The sequence below is a fragment of the Nomia melanderi genome, chromosome 5 (genome assembly GCF_051020985.1).
Source record: "Nomia melanderi isolate GNS246 chromosome 5, iyNomMela1, whole genome shotgun sequence".
In the NCBI taxonomy this organism is placed as follows: Eukaryota; Metazoa; Arthropoda; class Insecta; order Hymenoptera; family Halictidae; genus Nomia; species Nomia melanderi.
Window position 1 is genome coordinate 18,134,589 of NC_135003.1, and position 21,394 is coordinate 18,155,982.

The 21,394-nt window shown below is 31.2% G+C and overlaps 3 protein-coding genes across 6 annotated transcripts; 2 read left to right on the forward strand and 1 right to left on the reverse strand.

Moving 5' to 3' along the window:
- Window positions 1-88: 88 nt before the first annotated feature.
- Window positions 89-8,309, forward strand: LOC116424549 (uncharacterized). Of its 4 annotated transcripts, XM_076367525.1 has the most exons (17): window positions 89-157; window positions 239-673; window positions 1,112-1,242; window positions 1,327-1,428; window positions 1,512-1,636; window positions 1,711-1,894; window positions 1,976-2,079; window positions 2,162-2,278; window positions 2,357-2,472; window positions 2,543-2,591; window positions 2,719-2,895; window positions 2,987-3,200; window positions 3,276-4,313; window positions 4,884-5,041; window positions 5,147-5,294; window positions 5,374-6,996; window positions 7,469-8,309. In XM_076367525.1, exons 3-16 carry the CDS (start codon window positions 1,120-1,122, stop codon window positions 6,307-6,309), a joined length of 3,591 nt encoding a protein of 1,196 aa, XP_076223640.1. In that variant the 5' UTR covers window positions 89-157; window positions 239-673; window positions 1,112-1,119; the 3' UTR covers window positions 6,310-6,996; window positions 7,469-8,309. The 4 variants fall into 4 exon arrangements, with proteins under 4 accessions (XP_076223640.1, XP_076223639.1, XP_031826953.2 ...); XM_076367524.1 differs by lacking the exon at window positions 239-673 and having other exon boundaries at window positions 96-157; XM_031971093.2 differs by lacking the exons at window positions 239-673; window positions 7,469-8,309 and having other exon boundaries at window positions 96-157; window positions 5,374-5,952; window positions 6,077-6,227.
- On the reverse strand, window positions 7,099-14,521 carry GluProRS (Glutamyl-prolyl-tRNA synthetase). Its single transcript, XM_076367523.1, has 13 exons — window positions 14,373-14,521; window positions 13,847-14,054; window positions 13,364-13,546; window positions 12,876-13,285; window positions 12,396-12,747; window positions 12,147-12,318; window positions 11,669-12,070; window positions 11,112-11,565; window positions 10,807-11,043; window positions 8,353-10,713; window positions 7,856-8,247; window positions 7,635-7,778; window positions 7,099-7,556 (listed from the first exon to the last, which is right to left on the reverse strand). Exons 2-13 carry the CDS (start codon window positions 13,887-13,889, stop codon window positions 7,391-7,393), a joined length of 5,316 nt encoding a protein of 1,771 aa, XP_076223638.1. The 5' UTR covers window positions 13,890-14,054; window positions 14,373-14,521; the 3' UTR covers window positions 7,099-7,390.
- A 65-nt stretch (window positions 14,522-14,586) lies between these two features.
- Window positions 14,587-21,329, forward strand: PKD (serine/threonine-protein kinase D3). The gene is made up of 13 exons (XM_031971098.2): window positions 14,587-14,737; window positions 15,193-15,481; window positions 15,719-15,850; window positions 15,926-16,131; window positions 16,228-16,507; window positions 17,399-17,556; window positions 17,688-17,749; window positions 17,832-17,961; window positions 18,041-18,173; window positions 18,265-18,450; window positions 18,531-19,277; window positions 19,351-19,436; window positions 19,546-21,329. The coding sequence occupies exons 2-13, from the start codon at window positions 15,217-15,219 to the stop codon at window positions 19,657-19,659; spliced, it is 2,499 nt and encodes an 832-aa protein (XP_031826958.1). The 5' UTR covers window positions 14,587-14,737; window positions 15,193-15,216; the 3' UTR covers window positions 19,660-21,329.
- Window positions 21,330-21,394: the final 65 nt, after the last annotated feature.

The window sequence follows — 21,394 nt, forward strand, 5'->3', positions numbered from 1 at the left end:
TGTGTTCAAACAAATTTTGTTATTTAACGAAGAATTCATAAAAATGGTGGATATCATAGCCCTCTAGTGGCGAACGTTAATCGTACCGCCATAGTTGTCATACCATTCATATTGTGTACCACGGGATGTGTCCGTTCTTAGTGGTTTATGATTTCTCGTAAGTGTTTTACCACGTTTTTATCAAAAAGCATTTGACCGCTTAATCTAACGGAAGTTCTATTCGTTGAATTTGTTAAAGTTATCAATGCAGAATCCGTAATGCCACTGAATATGTGAACACCGATTTGTAGTGTTAATTCACATTACACACGAAGCTTTTCCCGCGCAGTATTGGTTTTGAAACGGGGCGACTATATTAATTGAATGGTAAATACGAGGGATCCTGTCACAAAGTATAATAGATCAAAATTTTTTTATTTGGCGTCCATATCATTGACTACCGGTTCGGTTAATAAAAACTTGTGAAAATGCATTTTAAATCACGTTAAAGTACAGTGATTTATCGCTATGATTATTTGGTTTATCGACATACTACAAATTGCTGCAGTCGTATGTACACCATGATCATACTCCTTTTGAACATGCATTTGTAAAGCGAAAAATTCCAAAAAGACTTTTGATATATGTATACATACTTCAACACACGTAATTGGAGTTTCTTGTAAAATTGTAGGTAAGCATTACGAAATTTCCATCTATCATATCATTTGTATTTCATTCATACATGTAAGATGTTTAGTACTGTGAGCATTTATTTTTGTTTTACCATCTAATTACGCATACAGTAACATAAAGAAATATTTATAAGCTACATCAATAGAAGATGAATTCCTGCTAAGTAGTTTGACGATATAAATATTCAAATTAGAATTGTTTTACATGTATAAAAGAATATGAGAATGCTCTTGATTTTGTAAATGAATTTATAATTTCTTATTTGTAATCGTTCTTAAAATAGAAATAAGGTAGGCTGTATATAATTTAGAGAACACATAGATTATATTATTACATTACATCAAGATATTCCAAATTACATTAAAGTTTATTAATTAATATTAAACAGTCGATTATTGATGGATTCTATTATAAGTTTATTTGTTTAATTTTGAAGTGAATACAATGTCGAAACTTAAGTCAGTTGACCGGAAGATCTGCTGCTTCTGTGGACTACCAGATGATGATGAATTACAATTTGGAAAATTTTATGAATATGGTGATATTGTCACACATTATTATTGTTTGGTATATACTTTATACAATTTCTATAATCTATATAAAACACATATTTACACTATAATATTTTTATACGTATAATATAATTTATAGTTATTATCTTCAAACATGGAACAAAAAGGAGGTGACAATGATGGCATTTTGGGATTTTTAAAAACAGATATACAAAAGGAGATACGTAGAGGAAAACGATTGGTAATTGATATTGTTAAACAAAACATAAGTAATATTAAAGGAATGAATTTCTTGTTTTTACTAAGCTTTGTTTATTTTTCAAGGTATGTTCACACTGTAAAAAAGGTGGTGCCACTTTAGGGTGTTGTAATATCAAATGTAAAAAAATGTTTCATTATCCCTGTGGTCTAAGGGCTGGATCCTTAAATCAATTTTTTGGTGAATTTAGGTGTCTACTTTATTTCTTATTTGCAAATCAATATTTTTTTTAGACATGTATATATTTTCATTATTGTTTTGTAGGTCATATTGTCAAATTCATAGACCAAGACAAAAAATAGACCTTAAAGTAAAAAGTGAATTAGAGAAAACTACCGATATTAAATGTTATATATGTTATGATGATGTGAATCCAGCTGATAGAATTGATACAATATGGGCCCCATGTTGTAAAAAGAATACATGGTTTCATAGAAAATGTGTTCAAGTAAGTTAATGATCTCTCAGAATGTACAGGATCTTTTGAGTATGCATAAATGTCTATTTAATAACAAACATTATGTTTCAGCAACTGGCTATGAGTGCTGGTTATTTTTTTAAGTGTCCCTTGTGCAATAATAAAAGAAAATTCCAGAAAGAAATGTTAGAATTTGGTATTTTTATTCCTAGACAGTAAGTCAGAAAAGAATCTGGTGTACTTTATATTAAATAATAACAAGTTACTACAGTTCTAACAACATGTTCATGTTTTCAGAGATGCTTCTTGGGAACTTGAACCAAATGCATTTCAAGAACTTTTATACAGACACGATCAATGCGATGCTCCAATATGTCTATGTCCTAAGGGCAGGAAATATACCAGTTTTAATGCGTAAGTGAAAATGTATTTTTTATTTTCTTATGAAATACTTCTTGTATATTATTTTATTTCCAAAATATATTACTACAGAAAGTGGGAGCTGGCACTTTGTCGAACTTGTGGATCTCAAGGAATTCATATGGCATGTGGACAACTTAAATGGAGTAATCCTGTTTGGGAATGTTCAGAATGCATTTCCATTTTAGGTAAAGTTTCGATAAATACTTTTTATATAAAATACTTATCAATAACATTTTGTAATTTATTCTTTTTCAGATAAATCCAAAGAAAATATCAATACAAACACATCTCTAAGTACATTACAGTATGTATTCTGTTTTTCATTTATCTATTGTAACTATTCAAAATAATTAAATAATATTATAAAGTTAAAATAGTACTGTAAGTTATTAATATTACTGAAGATTGATATGTATGTTTACTTATTTCAGGAGAAATGATTCTGACTCAGAAGAAAGTGACAGTGATATTTCTGTTGGCACAGAATTACCATGTACAACAGACATAACGATTCCTGTTCTAACGCAAGAGATACGTGCCATTAACGTACGTCCCGGTCCACGATCGTTCAAATTAAGACAATACGAAATTGCCAAAGAAATGGAACAGTTAGTATACATAAGTTATAGGATATCACAATTTATATATTTGTTATTGGCCTCATTTAATACTAATAATGAGATGCATAATGTTTGGCAGGTCACACAAAAGCAACAATAGGCAACAGTGTATCGAAGAAACGCATACGGCCCTGAATATAACAAAAGTAGAAGAATACGCAAATAATAAAAATACTCCCATCTCTAAATCAAATTCACCTAAAGAACAGCTCAATTCAGTAACTGAACATTGCAAATCCACAACAGTTACTTCAGATGATAGTATTATTACGCTCGATAGTCATGATGAGATGGTAAATATATGAATTTATAAAAATTTAACTAACTAAAATAAAATAAATTCTAAAATTTAAACACCAATGTTACAGAATGCATCTATTAGTTCACTGGAAAATACAATATTAATTGTCGATGTTAATGAACCTGTACAGAATGATTTGTGTCCATTGAACAACAATAATGTTAAAGACAAAAGCGACGATACGGTACAAACTGTTAGTGCTTCTAGAAAAGAAAAACTACGTACAGACAGTTCAGAACAAAATCATGATAGTAATACTTTGATAAATAATTTAAGGGATTTAAAAGTAAAGACTGGTAAATTGGAAGAAAACAATTCACAAGATCTAAAATCAGTTGATTTGGACAGAACGATACTAAATATAGAAACTGATAGTAATTCTAGTGACTCGCTTTCAAATATCAGAATTAGTAATGTTATTTCTTTAACACCCGATCAATTTGAAAATGTATCGTTCGTCGATGACAAACAGAAAATCAACAATGCTCAATGTTTACAACAAAATTCTAGTTCAAGACCACATTCTTCACGATCGAAAAGTGATAATTTCGAAATGCGATTGAAAAGAAAAATTGATAATGCTGTTTCGAATTCGATCAGTGCATTAGAAGAGAAATCGAAAAAGAGAAAAAATTTTAACGCATATAAACAACAGGATCAGTCATTACCTGTATCTGTAGACATTGAAAATATTAGCGAATCTAAAAAAATTGCTGATAATATTTCAATTCCAACACTCGATGCAGACCGTACACAAATCAATAAAAGTAATAATAGTAATACCTTTGCAACTATGTTTAAGACACATAAAAAATATCAGTCGCATGTTCAAGTTGAACAACGCTTAGTTAGAAATACTGATGTTCTATTCGATACTCAAACACCTAATGTAAACCACACAGAAGAAAATATTTTGAAGATATTAGATGATGATGATGAGGATGATGATGATGAAGATGGCGATAATGATGATGAAGATGATGATGATGATGATGATGATATTTCAGTATCATCAAAATGTAAAAGAAGAAGCAACAGTAATAGTGAAACTAATAGTGAGATGGAAATATCTGAAAACAAAAATATCGAAGGAGATATAAAAAATGTAAGTAACATAATTTGAATGTTATTGTACATTTTTATTTTACACCAAATACACTCTCTAAGTAGAAAAATATTTTCAATTAGGCACATGCACAGAGAGGAATAAAACCATTATATTTCTATTAGTTATCTCTGTACCCTGTGCAATCAATGATGAAAATAAAGTGATATGAAATTAAATCTCATATTATTAACCCTTAAATTCATTTTTGGAGGGAGTTCTTCCCATATTCTAAATTTCATCTTTCATTTACATACACTTTGGATTGGTATCATTTAATGCAAAGTACATTGTTAACGTATCATTGATATTATATATACTTGTGTGTGTGCCTGTGCGTATGTGTATATATATGTATATACACAGGCAACTAAGTATCTGTTACTTTTAAGGACAGAAATAAATGTTTGAGTTGTGAAGTTTTATTTTGTATATATTACTCTTTATGGCATGAAAATTGTTGTTTAGTTTAAGGGCTGATTCTTATCCAAAGTAGCAGGGTACGGGGATTGTATATTAAGTCTATTTCCCCGTACCTTCTCTTCAATGTATAATTTGAAATTCTAACAGTGTGACGCGGATGCAGGCACCAGACGTGCTGCTACCAGTTCAAGATACAGACACTTCCCAACAGATGAAGGGACTGACCTTGCAAAAGGATACTTCAGACATTCTTTTCTGCCATCAGGAACATCGGAGCAAAAAAAATCGCAAAACGATATTGAGATGTGAATATCATTTACTTCTATCCATAGTTTCTTAGTTAAAGACAATCAAACTGTTTACAAAGTAATTAGAAAATTTCGGTTCTACATTAGAAATTTGAATTGTAGGGCTACCATGTCAAACCACGGAACCAACGTCAGCGATTTCAAGAAAAAAGAAAATAAAAACACCGAAAGTGATAACTATCGACTAATACCAGAATACATACGCTTATGTGATCTGAAGTTCCGTGTGTGTAATTCGAATAATTTACTGGTTAGTAACGTATTCTTTTTTAATCAAATAATACAACATGTTCATTTGTAAACATGCATTAATCGTAATCACTTTGCAGATGGTTTTATATAATAAGTTCTCTGTAAATATTAATATGGAGAATTCGGTTATAATGAAGAACAATGCTGGTTTCGATTCTACATGGAAGAACATCCAACAAAAGTATTTGAGAACGCACAGCGAAATTACTTCGATTTTTAAGCCTGGTGATAGCTTACAGAGTAGTACTCCTATTTGTAAAGATAATGGCAAACATGATCTATTTATTAACGGCCAGTCAGAGAGTTATTGCGAGGATGCCAAGGAAAATTTGGATCCGATATGTTGTAAAATTACAGCGGATAATGGTAATAATCAAAGTGAAAACAGTAGTTTAACACATTACAAAATGTACAATACGTCTAAAGTGATCGAAGAAGATAGCAAGTGGCGTTACCGGGAGAACGTTAATTTAGTGAACGACTCTGCGAATACTTTCGATACGGATGAGTTTATTACGCACTCTAATGACAAGCACTTCAAAAATATTAACAATGTGAAACAAAAGAACACTAACACCGAAGGTTTTGGCAAGAATGATATTTTTGACCTAACGGAATCGCACTGTGTAAATAATAAAGTGAAGAACAAAAGAAGTGTGAGTGGAATCCATTTTAAAATAAGCATTGATCTAAAAAAAATAGAGAGCCTTATTGATACTAACCTAGAGTTATTCTCGAAAGATAGAAAAAAGAATGACGAACAAAATATTGATGATATAGGTTTATTAAAGGTATGGAACGATTTAAACGAAAGAATTAATATAACGAACAGACACGTTTCGGGTTCAGTGATAGACGAATCAAAGCATCTTGGAAATTTTACGTTATCCACGGTTGGAGGTCGGGTAGCAGAATTGAAAAGCCATAGAAGTGAAGATAACGAAAGAAATGACATAAAGAACGATAGTGATATCTCCAGACAATATAAGAAGAGGGACAAAATATTTCAATAATTTTTCGTTCGCTCGCCAAAAACAGGATTTGAAGTTCATTAAATGTCATTTTGAAAAATGCTTTTCTTTCAATAAATAACGTGATATAAATATGTATATATCTATCTATGTATATCTATACTTACAGATTATGAAAATATTAATCTAACTACATTATTCGCAAAAACTGCATTCCTGAGACTAATACATATATAATGATAGACACTGTTTTTGTATGTAGTAATATCTAACATATTTAGTAATACTATATTATTTTTAAGTCTTGTAAAAATAGATATCTATCTATATATATACATAACTTAATGAATTTATTGCATTTTTACTTAAAAACTGCATAAATCATCTTTGTATTTTTATTTTACTTGGTATTAAGTAAGTGTTTTATTAAAAATATAGTCATTAAGTTTTCGAGTTTTCCTTTTTTACTTATTATTTTTGAGACAACAGTAAATATATAGGATAAACCATTATGTTTGCTGCCTTAATTATCGCGAGAAAAATTCGAAAATTCCCTTCTAATCGTCCCTTTACTTCTAAATGTGTTTTGATCTTTGCACGATACACTTATGTTGTTGCGTATCTGTATAATTGTAGTAAAATCTGTTATGCGCAATTTCAACCAAGTAAATAATTATATTTATCATCATAGGTGTTATATTTCCTGATTATTGTTGTTCATGTTTTATTGTATGTATTTTATAAATCGAATTTTATCGTTAATATGTACAATATATGATTTTCACTGCTATTTATGGTTGTAGGTATTATTATTATTATATACAAAGTTAATCGTTTTTTCTATGTCACACTATATTTTAGTTTATACCGAGTATTATACATGATTTTTAAATAGTATCTTATTAATAGTATACGAATAAATATAGCACAATAAATAAACTTGAATAAGAACTATTAAACATATAAGAAAAAAGAAACTAATTATATGGTGTGAAGAAAGTATTTGAAATCAACATGGCGATAAAACGGAACTATATTTATATAATTGTAATAAAACTGTCATTAAGAACGGGTGTTTTAAAATACTTTATTAACTACTGCAAATCTTGTTTGTAAAAAGAGTTTAATAGCTGCGACCAAAAAGTGTATAAAACTTAGGTTTATTCTGACAACCGGGATAAACGCATTTTTGTTCGTTTAGATGGGTCGGAGAGGCTGGCTGTTCAAAAGGTATACAAAGACTTTTAGCGCCCATTGAGAGTGTTCCAAGTTCTTCTCCTACGTTCTCACTATAAATAGTAAAAAGACACATATTTACATTGCATTAAGGGATTTGAATGGTAAGTAGTGATGTAAATCAAATTTACCGAGCGCTATCAGCTTTAATGTTATCTTCGCAAGATATTTCTCCACAAAATGGTGATAAGAGTATATTCTTCTTATTGAGTTCAGGACAAAAATCATCCCAGTTGTCAACACGTTTAATATGCTCATTCAAATTTTTCCTCGCTCTATTAAGAAAAATATCCATCATTTGATATGTAACGGTTCAAAACATTCATATATAAAATATATAAAATCTACTTACTTTGCAAGCATGTTAGACTGTATATCAGCCAATAAGTTATGTAATGCGGAAAGCACTTCGATTCTTTTTGCAACTACCCTTTCTGAAGTATCTCTACGTACAAATGTGACTTGTTCTTTCTCCAAATCTTTGGGTCCTAATTCAATTCTTACAGGCACTCCCTTCAGTTCCCAATGATTGAATTTCCAACCAGGAGTTCGATTGCTACGATAATCAGCCTTTACTCTAACTGTTTTGTCCTTTGAAAGCTCATCCAGTAGTTTGTTACATTCAGCGGATAAATGTTCTCTTTGTTCTAGAGTTGTATTAGCTGTGATTCCACAAGGTACTATAATAGCCTGAATACAAGCCACATTCGGTGGGAGCACTAGACCTTTGTCGTCCCCGTGAACCTACATAAAATGTAACATTTTGTCCGTAAATATTTTTGTATTAATAAACATTTTTTTAAATTTATGAGTTTCTCATTAACCGGTATCTTGATCTTGTATACATACCATTATCATGACACCAATCGTTCTAGTTGTTAAACCCCACGAATTCTGATAAACGAATGTTTTCTCGTCGCTTTCTGTTGCACCCTCCACTTGAATATTAAACATTTTAGAGAAATTTTGTCCTAAATGATGACTAGTTGCTCCTTGTACAGCACGACCACTTGTGGAGATGAAAGCTTCCACTGTGGTAGTGTAATCACCTCCAGCGAACTTCTCTTTTTCAGTTTTACGACCTTTAATGACAGGTATTGCTAATAAATCTTCATACACTCTAGCGTATATATCTAAAATCGTCAGTACTTCTTCATCCGCTTCAGCCTTAGTAGCAAAAGCAGTGTGTCCTTCTTGCCACAAAAATTCCCTTGTACGTAGGAAAGGTTTGGGGTCCTTGAATTCCCATCTCACTACATTGTTCCATTGATTAAGCTTCAAAGGAAGTTCAGTATCAGACTTCAACCATTTGGCATAGGCTGGATACATGACGGTCTCTGACGTTGGTCTGATAGCAATTGGTTCTGCTAAATCCGATTCTCCACATTTTGTAACCCAAGCAACTTCTGGTGCAAAATCTGCTATGTGTGTCTTTTCTTTTTCTAAGACTGCTCGTGTAACGAAAATAGGAAAATAGCATTCTTGTACACCCAGTTGTGTTATTTCCTTGTCGATGTAATCCTTTATTATTTTCCATATGGAGAAGCTCCACGGGCGAAGAATATAGCAACCAGACACGTCGTAATATTCAATCATACCACTTTTAGTAATGATTTGAGAATACCAATCGAAAAAGTTTTCCTCTTTCTTCACTTCCATTCCTAATCTGGTTCCAGTTTTTCCACTGTCCGCATCTTTTACACCCTCACTTTTTACTACTTCTTTGTTAGAAGAATTCTTTTGTTTCTCAGTCTTAGAGATATCTTTTTTCTTTTTGGAAGTTGCATCTGACGTTTGTGGTTTCCATTCTTCACCAGTTACCATTTTATAATTACTTTTTAATTCCAGGAGAACTTTTACTTCTTGATCAATGATATTCTTATCAGCTTTAGATGCTTTTAACTGCCTCACTTTGTCTCCTTGTTTTTGTATACTCTCTGAAAGCTGATCAGTATTGAGTTCTTCTTTATTTACGGTTTTAATTGGTGTTGCAGCAGGTGGCTTCCATTCCTGACCTGTTGCATCTTTATAATCGGCCTTCAACTTAAGAAGCAACTTTACTTCTTGATCGATAGCGCTTTTTTCAGCTTTAGATGCTTTTAACTGCCTCACTTTGTCTCCCTGCTTTTGTATACTCTCTGAAAGCTGATCAGTATTGAGCTCTTCTTTATTTACGGTTTTAATTGGTGTTGTAGCAGATGGCTTCCATTCCTGACCTGTTGCATCTTTATAATCGGCCTTCAACTTAAGTAGTAACTTTACTTCTTGATCGATCGCGCTTTTTTCAGCTTTAGATGCTTTTAACTGCCTCACTTTGTCTCCTTGTTTTTGTATACTCTCTGAAAGCTGATCAGTATTGAGTTCTTCTTTATTTACGGTTTTAATTGGTGTTGCAGCAGGTGGCTTCCATTCCTGACCTGTTGCATCTTTATAATCGGCCTTCAACTTAAGAAGCAACTTTACTTCTTGATCGATAGCGCTTTTTTCAGCTTTAGATGCTTTTAACTGCCTCACTTTGTCTCCTTGTTTTTGTATACTCTCTGAAAGCTGATCAGTATTGAGTTCTTCTTTATTTACGGTTTTAATTGGTGTTGCAGCAGGTGGCTTCCATTCCTGACCTGTTGCATCTTTATAATCGGCCTTCAACTTAAGAAGCAACTTTACTTCTTGATCGATAGCGCTTTTTTCAGCTTTAGATGCTTTTAACTGCCTCACTTTGTCTCCTTGTTTTTGTATATTCTCAGAGAGTTGATCAACTGTAGGCTCTGTTGTATTTTTTAAATCAGTTGCCGGGCTAAGTTTTTTATCAACACTTGTTGCATTACATTGTGATATATTCTGACTTCCTGTTTCTGTCCATTCATTGCCTGTTTTATTTCTAAACTCTGTCTTTAATGTGGAAAGGCGTTGATTTTCTTGATTTATTTTTTCCATTAATTCCTTAATTTTATTTTCCTGCTGAACAATATCATCGGACAATTTATTTTTATCCGAATTAACGGATGCTGTGGTTTGTGGTAATTTACTTGGAGTCTTTTCTGGTTTCCATTCTTTCCCAGTACATGCCTTATATTCGGCTTTTAAGTTTACAAGTATTTTCACCTCTGCATCAATTGCAGCTTTGTCTGCTTTCTGGGATTTTAGAACACGCACTTTATCGCCTTGAGTAATAATTTTTTCATTGATCACGTTAGCATCGTGCGTGGAACCCTATATTTCGAAACAAACATATAACATTAGAAAGTATGCATCATTAAATTTTTTATGTATTTTTAACTTATGAAATTATAATATATTACACACATTTTTCTGTGAAGCTTCTTTGTTCGTATTTGTTGGTGTAGTGGTTGGAGTTTTTGAGGGGTTGGTAGCATGTCCATCCGGTACATGAAATAGAATTAAGGGTTGTTCCCTAGAAGAAAATGGACTGGCAGATGCGTAAGGTATATCGCACCGGAAAAACCCTTTCCTTTGTAATTGAATAATTTCTCCTTTCTTCACACGTTTCAATTCCGTTTCTCCAACCATTTGTGTCTCTACCTAAAATGTATATAAAGTTGACGATATTGATTCACTACATTTACAACTGATAAAGATCAAAGTCTTACTCTTGTAGCTTTTGCAATGAAATCTTTAAAATCATCATCTTTCCCCAAAACTGGTTTGCTTATAATATGATCAAAATATACAGCATAACATGGTATTAGACTAGATTTACTAATATCATCGTCACTGGTATCAGAAGGTTTTGTTAACCAAGTGATTTTCAATGTATTCTTGTAATCTTTATTCTCCAAATTTAATTCAGCTAGTACTTTCGTAACAACTCCATTGCTTTTTTCAATTTTTTTTATTAATATATTGCCCCAATTGATGAAGGTTGTGTTTTGATTTTCAACTAATACGTCTGCATCATCTTTCTCTATGTATAACACTGAACCTGTTAGCACCTGTTTGGTACCTTTAGAGGGATCTTTTGGATGATTTTGAACTGTTAACCATTCTTCCTTTGCATTGGTTATATGAACGGGTACAAGTTTATTATAATCTAAAGCAGTATATCTGAAAATGAATTCAAGTTGCTTATATACTGCTGTATAAATGATATTCAAACTAAAATATTGATTTCAAACATGGGATTGCAAAGGTTTTTAAACCAATTTACCTAGTAGCAATTGGATCAATAACTTTTTTGTTAAATGCCCATATTTTATCCCATTCCATGAAAACAACAGATCTGGAGCTACCTTGGGCAATTATAAATTGTTTCAATCCTTCGACGGTCATTCCTCTTCTTAAAATACCTCTTACTGTTGGAAACCGCGGATCGTCCCATCCATCAACGAGACCTTCATTGACAAACCAAGTTAGTTTTCTTTTAGAGAGTACTGTGTTGGTCATATTCAAACGCGAGTATTCCCATATATAAGGACGTCTCAAGCCTAGAGCATCGATTATCCAATAAAATTGAGCATCTCTGTCGTGATACTCTGTTGTACGTAAAGTATGTGTAACGTTTTCAATAGCATCGACGATGGGGCAAGCAAAATCATATGTCGGGTACACTCTAATAAAAAGGGAATACAATTTACATTATACATTTTATATTATTTTTCATATATGTTTAGATATATTATAAATACTTGTATTTCGTTCCAGTTCGAGGATGAGGCTCTGGTTTACATCTATATATTGTTGGATCTCGTAAACATCCATTTGCTGATTCATAATCAATTTTTGCTCTAACACAGCATTCCTGTCCCTTTGTAGTTCCCTGTTGCATTTCGTTCCACAATTGAAGATTCTTTTCAACAGCTAATAAATAAATACGTTTAATTTACGAATTTCCAAATATAATACCATACTTAATGTTCAAAAGCATTAATGCTCACAATTATTCCTATTTAATGACATTAACTTTTGATCACGTTGTTCTTTCATTACATTAGCAGGAGTATCATCTACATATGCTTTTTCCTCTTTTATTAATTTAGTACAGTACTCCAACATCAAATCAAAGTAATCAGAAGAATGTGTGAATCGATCTGGTTTAATTTGTAATAATTCTAAATCTTCCAAAATAGCTGTCTCAAATTCCACAGTTTCTTTCGCAGGATTTGTGTCATCAAATCTCATAATAAGTTGTCCTTTGAAAGCTTCTGCATAATACTGATTCAACAAAGCTGCTTTGGCATGACCAATATGCAAAAATCCACTTGCTTCTGGTGGAAAACGTACTACAACCTATCATAAAATAAGACTTATTTTATAGTATTCTTTTAATACTACACGAATAATATAAAATTGAAGTATTACTATTATTTGAGCATGAGTTTAATATACAAACTACATTATAAAAATAAAGCACTCACTTTTCCCATTTCTGCTCCAGGCAATTCAATGAATTTACCTTCTTGTTTCCTTTGGCCAGTTTGCTTATTCGCAGCCTTTTCGGATCGTGCATTGTTAACAACCATTTTGGCATTCTTTCTAACTGAGGATAATGCTTCTGCAACAGCAGACAGTGATAGAATTTGTTTATACCATCTACTTATGTTAATAAATTGCTCTTTAAACTTTGTTATAAACTCCTTCTCCAAAAGTGCACAAAATACAAAGATATCAGCTAATGTTAACTGTTTGGAGACCAACCAAGTAGATGTCATTAATATATTGTCCAAATATTGCAGCGTGTTTTCTTTCAATGGAAGAGATCCTAAAGGTCCGATCGCAAAGGAAAGCCAATGATCAACCTCAGTTTTTTCAAGAGGATTGACACCTCCTAAATGAAAGACATAATAAATAAAAGTAATACATATGATTCATCAAATAATAAAACATTGAACTTATGTGCACTTACCATAGAGATCTGTATGTGTAGTCCTAGCAAAGTAACGACAAACATCACTACTCCTTTCTGCTAATACTTTATTTTGACTGTCCTTTAATTGGACATTGCCTTTATTGTTCCAATCATTACACCAAACTACCTCGATTTTTTCTTTACTTTCAGAGTTAATTAGTTGTACTATTATCAAAGCTTCTGCATAAATTAAATAGATTCTAATTAATATTATTATACATAAGAAATACATTCTAGTATCACTATACCAAAACTTGCATCAGATTTTCAGATAATACTCTAATAAGCACATACTTATTCTTGGTGACTAATAAATGAAAATTTAATAGTGATAACATTTTCAACTAAAATTCTTTGAAAGAAAACTAATTATCACATTGTCGGCAAACCAGTCTGACATCTGTTTTCAACTTTTTTCGAAACATACGTAGTCTTAGAATTTTTTAACTTAAAAGTGTACGATAATTAGATACAACTTACCAGTCGGGGGATTTTTTGAATCCACCGTAAGTTTATGTGTCATTTTTCTCTGTATTTTTTTAATTAAATTGTAACTTTTATAAGTATGTTCACGTTGGTTAGAACTGTTCCTTCACCACGTGTATAGTCATAAATGACACCGCCATAGATAGGAATCCAGTTCTACAGTGATGATACACAAGGTCCATCGTGACATTCTCTTTTTATTCTAAAACTCAATTCTTTGTGACAACTCTTGCAGAGAGAAATACTTGTAGAAAAAGCTACAAAGAGTTTAACTACATTTTTGTTACAATGTTAAATCGATGAACTTAATGTGAAGAAAACAAAATAACAATTTCTTCATAATTTTTATATTGTACAAGTAATTTCAAGATCAAAGTAAAAATTGATTCAGAGATACTAATCGTATACGATTAAATTGAAAAAATCGTATACCTAAGAATCTTGAAGATGAACATTAATTTATAATATTCTGTTTTAGTGACAATATAGCGAACTTTTAAAGTCTGTTACTTTCACATACCGAGTGGCGGCGTGCAAATAATATGCGAGTTCTTAACTTCTACCATGGTGCAAAATTTTCATTGAATTCACCGAGCTCGAAAATCATATACTCTGCTGGTTTAAGAGCTCCTAGGGAGACCTAGTTTCCGAGCTAATATCGTGAGGGTACTGTATAACAGATAGAAGTGTACAGCGAAGGTGGGTCGGTCACCTGGAGATAACTGTAAAATGTCATCGACGAATGTGTGTCAGGAATGGATTTGACGCTCATCGGTGACACTTGTGGGATCTGTTGTCACATTAATTATGTTCTATCGATATTAATTTGATTGATAAGAGAGCGGCTACATAGACAAACAGCGTCTTCTGTCAATTTACTTCAATGTACGTAATACAATTATTATTTAAAAGAAATAAGTATTATTTCAGTTGCAGTAGATAGTCTACTGTTTTTTTTCCTTTTCATTCCTTTGTAGGAAATTCATATGGTTCGACTGTAATTTAAAATTCGTGGAAATATTCGCGATTGATTGAGTAATATTGGTTTACTTATTTATTAGTATTTCTTTTAGATACATTAATTAATTGCAAATTGGTTTCGGTAATCATTTATTTTGCATAACAATTGTAATTATTTTGGCCAAAAAGAACCTTTTTTTCTAGCAATATAATTTCTGAAAAAAATAATATTTTTATATTTTGAGGAGAAAATAAAACTTTTTTTTATCGTTATTTTAAAGAAATATTTAAGTATAGCATTTTAATTAATTTATATATAAATTTATTGTGTATCTAGCCGAGCTTATTCAAGGAATATTGACTTATCAATGTGTTTACAGATTGCAGATAATAATACATATAACATGGAGGGACCAGAAATAACATTTTTATTTCAATTTGGTTTGACTCGTGACACTGTCACTGTTGATGGCAGCACGTTAACTCTTAGGGCTCTTAAAGAATTTGCCTGCGATTTTATAAACACTAAATGTCCTGAGCATGGTTTGAATCACTTGTTTGAACGATTGCTTTTATTTAAGCATGATTATAATTCTACCAATATATTACAACTGATCACAAATACAACAGAAGTTGTTGATGAAACTTTGGTAGAGATTGTTTTGACTGGTACATATTATTTTTTTATTAATAACAATTATCTTTTTACAACAATCATTTTTTTACAATAGTATTATAAATCACAGAATCTATTTTAGAAGACAAATTTTGAAAATAACTTAGGAAAAGTGCTTTGTATGTTTTAATGTTCTAAAACAGAAACATATAATTGCTTCAAAATACAAATAAATGAAATAAAAGTAAAAATATTTATTTAGCAAATAATTAGTTCATTTTTTGTCTCAGCACAAGTGCCAAACGAGGAAGTTCCCATTCGTTCTCATGCTTTAAGTGTTCACTCATATAAGGTTCCAACATTTTGTGATTTTTGTGGAGAAATGTTATTTGGTCTTGTTCGACAAGGTTTGAAATGTGAAGGTAAATAAACTCTAAAATATAATAACAATATATCTCATGATTGATGTATTAAGTTCAATGTTTTTTATTGTGCAGGTTGTGGAATGAATTATCATAAAAGATGCGTTATTAAAATACCTAATAATTGCTCACAAGATGTCAATCAAAGACGTCGCAGTTCAGCAATGCTAAATGTACCCAGATCTCCGAGTCAAGGATCTACCAGTAGTTTGACCAGCATCAGTGATGATAATCATAGTACAAATAATATGCCGAATGTGAGCCAAAATAGTAGTACTTTGGTAGGATTTTTTGTAACACCTAACATACAACCTATTTAGTTTTCTGTATTATTATAATATTATATTTTGTATATTGTAATCATCTCCTGTATTCAGACAATACCAAGTATAATGGCTCCAAAACAATCCCGCTCTCCCTCACTTGGAGGAAGACCAGTATGGGTCGAACGAGAACTTGCAACACGTATAAAAATTCCGCATACATTTGTGGTGCATACATACACTAGGCCAACTGTATGCGGACACTGTAAAAAATTGCTAAGAGGTTTATTTAAACAAGGCCTCCAATGCAAAGATTGTCAGTATAATGCACATAAAAAGTGTATTGATAAAATACCTAAAGACTGTACCGGAGAAAATCCACGAGACAATACAGGTTCTATTTATTTGCTTCATTATTCATTAGGTTTCCCGGAAAGTTCTGTTTGTTCTCGATTCGAAACTCAGTGTCAAAAACGTCATAAATATATTTTGTAATATTTATATCAAAATATAATTTGTGACTTCTTCCCATTTTCTAAGAAAACTTTCAATATTATTTTTGGAAGATTGCGGTTTGTTTAAATAATATGAATTTGTCTATAAGTTACACGAATCAAGCCGACTATAGATAATAAAATTATTCTTTTATTAAGAAATCCTAGATAATTCTGAGTAGGTGATAATTCGAAGGTGCAGTCTGAAGAATATAAAGAGTAATTGCGATCCTTTCCATTTTTATTCCTGATTCTTTCTTATACCTTTAAAAACGCATATATCCTTACGTTATCATGGTGTAAAATTTCATACCTTCTGTTTGCTAGAATCTATAATCGTTTCTCCACTTATTGTTATCACTACTTGTTGAATTTTAAGCAAAATAAGTTTCCTTAGTCTCACCAAATATAAAGCTCTTACACTTTCTAATGCAAGCAAAATTTTCTATTAATTAGCACAGTTTTTTAAATTTAATGTATGTTTTTCTTTAAGATATTATATCACATATATTCTCTGTAATTAAACAGCTTCAAAATAGTTGATATCAATTGTTGATTAATATGTCAAATTCTTAATCAGCTCATGCAGTACACATTATAAATATTTGTGTGTAATTCCCAAGTGATGCATCTGTTCGAGTATTATTTTATGTTAGTTGTTACCTTTACCAATGAAAATAATTCTTAATATTCTTAAACAGAAAATAGCTTCTAATTACGAAGATAGAACTTTCGGCAGACCTAAGTAGACAACATAAATGAGTACTGTTCTAATGTAAATTGTTATACAGGTAATGAGTATCCTGATAGTGGAGTTGGCAGTGAACCAGAAGGTAAATGCGATGGAAGGAATGAAGAAGGCGACGGTGATAGTGATGCTGAATCTCCATCACCCCCTCAACATTCTTCATTTGCAGGAGATGAAACAAAATCTTCTGAAGATTACACTGTAAAATTTATTTATAATATCATGAAGTATCATATATAGTAATGCTATTTTTATGTTTAATAATGAGCCCTATAAAATATTAATTTACTAAAATCCTTAGCAAATTGTATTCATTTGAATTAATGTTATAGGATCAAGTTCCAAGCAATGATGATACTATTTATGATGAATTTCAAAAGTCGAGACCATCGAGGTAAGTTAGGTCTTTCAATAGTTAGGTATGCGAGTGTAGTACAACATTAATTTTTTATTATATGTGAAATTTATTTTACTAGTTGCAGTTCCACACCAAGCAATAACATTCCTTTAATGCGTATAGTGCAAAGTATAAAGCACAGAAAACGACGTGGGTCAAAAGTTCTGAAAGAAGGTTGGATGGTGCATTTTACAAACCTTGACCCAATGGTAAAAAATTAATACACACACACACGTAAAAACGATTATATTAAAATCAAATTTAAAAGTACATTCAATTATTTTTTAGAGAAAAAAACATTACTGGCGTCTTGACACAAAAGCTATAACATTATTTCACAGTGAAAGTAGTTCCAAATATTATAAAGAAATTCCATTAGTTGAAATAATATCGATTGAAACTGCAAAAACGTCTCGTTCAAGTATGTATTCAATTAAAGTTCTTATTCTATTAAAGTCATAAAATAAACATTAGTTATATTTTTATTTAATGATATTCTGATTATGTTTTAGGCACAATGCATTGTTTTGAGTTTAAAACTGCCAATGTTGAGTATTATGTTGGGGAAGATTCTTCGTTTGGAGATAATTGTAGCCAAGTTCCTCCTCCTCCAGAAAGTGGAATTGGAGTACACGTAGCTAGATCATGGGAAACTATTATTAGACAGGCTCTTATGCCTGTAACAACTGTATCGAGTAGTGGGTATTTTCGCTCTTATTACTGTACACATGTACATGTTTTTATGAGAAATTTGATAATAAATTTATTACTATTTTAGGTCAAGAACAGTCTACAGAACCAGAAGAAAATGTCACAGACATGTCTCAGTTGTATGAGATCTTTCCAGATGAGGTATTGGGTTCTGGTCAGTTTGGTACTGTATATGGTGGTGTTCATCGTAAGAGCGGTCGAGCAGTTGCCATAAAAGTTATCGATAAGCTACGTTTTCCTACAAAACAAGAAGCACAGCTTAAAAATGAAGTTGCTATTCTACAAAATCTTTCTCATAGCGGTGTTGTTAATTTAGAACGGATGTTTGAAACTACAGAACGTATATTTGTAGTAATGGAGAAATTGAAAGGAGATATGTTAGAAATGATACTGAGCTCGGAACGCGGCCGCCTCAGTGAGAGAGTCACTAAATTCTTAATTACACAGATACTGATAGCGCTGAAACATTTACATAGTAAGAATATAGTGCATTGTGATTTAAAGCCAGAAAACGTGTTGTTAAGCAGTGACAATGAATTTACCCAAGTAAAACTGTGCGACTTCGGTTTTGCAAGAATCATAGGAGAGAAAAGTTTCAGAAGAAGCGTTGTTGGTACTCCTGCATATTTAGCCCCAGAAGTTTTAAGGAACAAAGGATACAATCGATCTCTAGATATGTGGAGTGTTGGTGTAATTATTTATGTATCTTTAAGCGGTACATTCCCATTTAACGAAGAGGAAGATATTAATGAACAAATTCAAAATGCTGCTTTCATGTATCCTCCTGATCCATGGAAAGAGATTTCGTCGGATGGTATAGAATTTGACAATTTATGATTTGTCTTTTAATGATAAATGCTGTTTAAATATAATTTACTTTTTTTCAGCAATTGATTTAATAAATAATTTATTACAAGTAAAACAAAGGAAACGATACACTGTAGACAAAAGTTTACAGCATACATGGCTACAAGTGAGCATTTAAAAAATCTTAAAGAAATATCATATGTATCGTATGCAAACGTTGAAATTACCTCACAACACTAGGAACAACCAACTGTAAGTTTTTCTATTTTTTTCAGGATTATCAAACGTGGTGTGATTTACGAGAATTAGAGGCAAAAGTGGGTTATCGTTATTTAACTCATGAAAGTGATGATGCTCGGTGGCTGGCGTACAGTAATCAACGCACATGACAGAATTGTTCGCCTACATTAAACATAAAAACATTGCCAAATAATTTGTCATTACACAAAGGTTGGGCTCGAAAAGCTCGAGCCACTTTACAGCGTTTTATTCGTGCCTGACTTGGATAAGTTCGTAGAAGGGAGTACAATTTTATCTCTTATTTTAAATGTTAGAATACTGATAGTAAACCAACGCATCAATGATGAACGTATCTTTCAAGATATTTGCGTAGGAAATAAGAATCTTACTTAATGACATTTTGATCAGACTGCAATATGTAAGATAAGACACTGAACAAGATATTGTAGTGAAATGCAACAGTAATGTGCATACAAACTCTAAAACTTCAGTGAAAGTTAAATAACAGATCTAAATATGCTTCAATATTGTGAGATTTTATTGTAGTTATCAGATTGTATAACAACAAATGTTTTAAAGAATGGTATACATGGTATAATTGTGTAATATGTTATAACAATTACATAATTTTCGTTTTCTTAGATAAATAATTATTTTGCGTTTTTATATCACTTTAATATTCTTCTAAATGCATAATATTTTACAAGTAACTTATAAATACTAATTTTGTATCATGAATGACATCTAACATATTTTCTGATTTAATATAGAGTTGAAACTGTAGTATAGTTCATAATTGCACAAATGTTGCTTGGAAGTACTGCTAGTAGATTTATATAAATATAATAATATATTACATACAAAGAACTACAAATAATACGCATTACGCATTGTGTACTATGATCAGAATGACCAAGTTAATGTGATCACTGAAAATACTTTTATTGTTTTCAGTAAAATAGAAATGAAAAAAAAGTTGTACTATTATAAATATCGAAACATTTATTGAAATCAAACTTCCTCAGATTTCAAGATTACCTAATTAAGTTATACCATTGTTTTAAGGAAAATTTGTTCTGTAAATTGTAGAGATATTTTGAGTAGTCACATTAATGAAACGATCTGGTTAAATATTTGGCATGTCTTTGAAATTAATGATGGGATTAGATTATATACATGTAGAAGCTTCTTTTCAAATTTGTAGAATTAGACAAGAATATAAAGAAAAAAGATTTTTACTCCGCATTTTCTCTTAAAAGTGTCTAAACTTAAAAATTAGAAGCTTCAATGTCTATATCTCTCATCTGATTTTTGAAAACATAGCAATTTACTAATGAAGTCATAGACATTTGGTAGTCTGTCCTTGCAAAGTATTATAATAAGATCATAACATGAATATTGTTTCCTAATGCTTCCAACTACAAACATTCGCCTGTACTGATTATAAAGAAAGAAATTAATTGTAATGTAAGTACACTTCAAATAATTGGACATTTCTTGGAAATATCCTTAAGGATGTCCTATATAGTATTGTGGACATAATCGCTAATGTGATAAATTTTGTATTAGGAAGTAGCAATCAAAAATCTGTTAAAATTATTCGCTCATTGGCATACAGTAGAAATGAGTTGAGTGTTCTGAATGTATTTATTGTTCCATTTTACTACTGAACAGTTTCTGTATATTTTTAATGACTTTTTTTTTTATCACTTTATTAGAAGTAAATTAAAAACATTCCGCAGTGAACTTAGAAGATATTAAAGAAAATCAGATGGGTTTATATATTTTATTTTTATAATATATGCATTCCTTTATTGTATTTGCTTCCATTATTTATGAAACACATTAAATGTGGTAGATATACGTACATTATAATTTGATGAT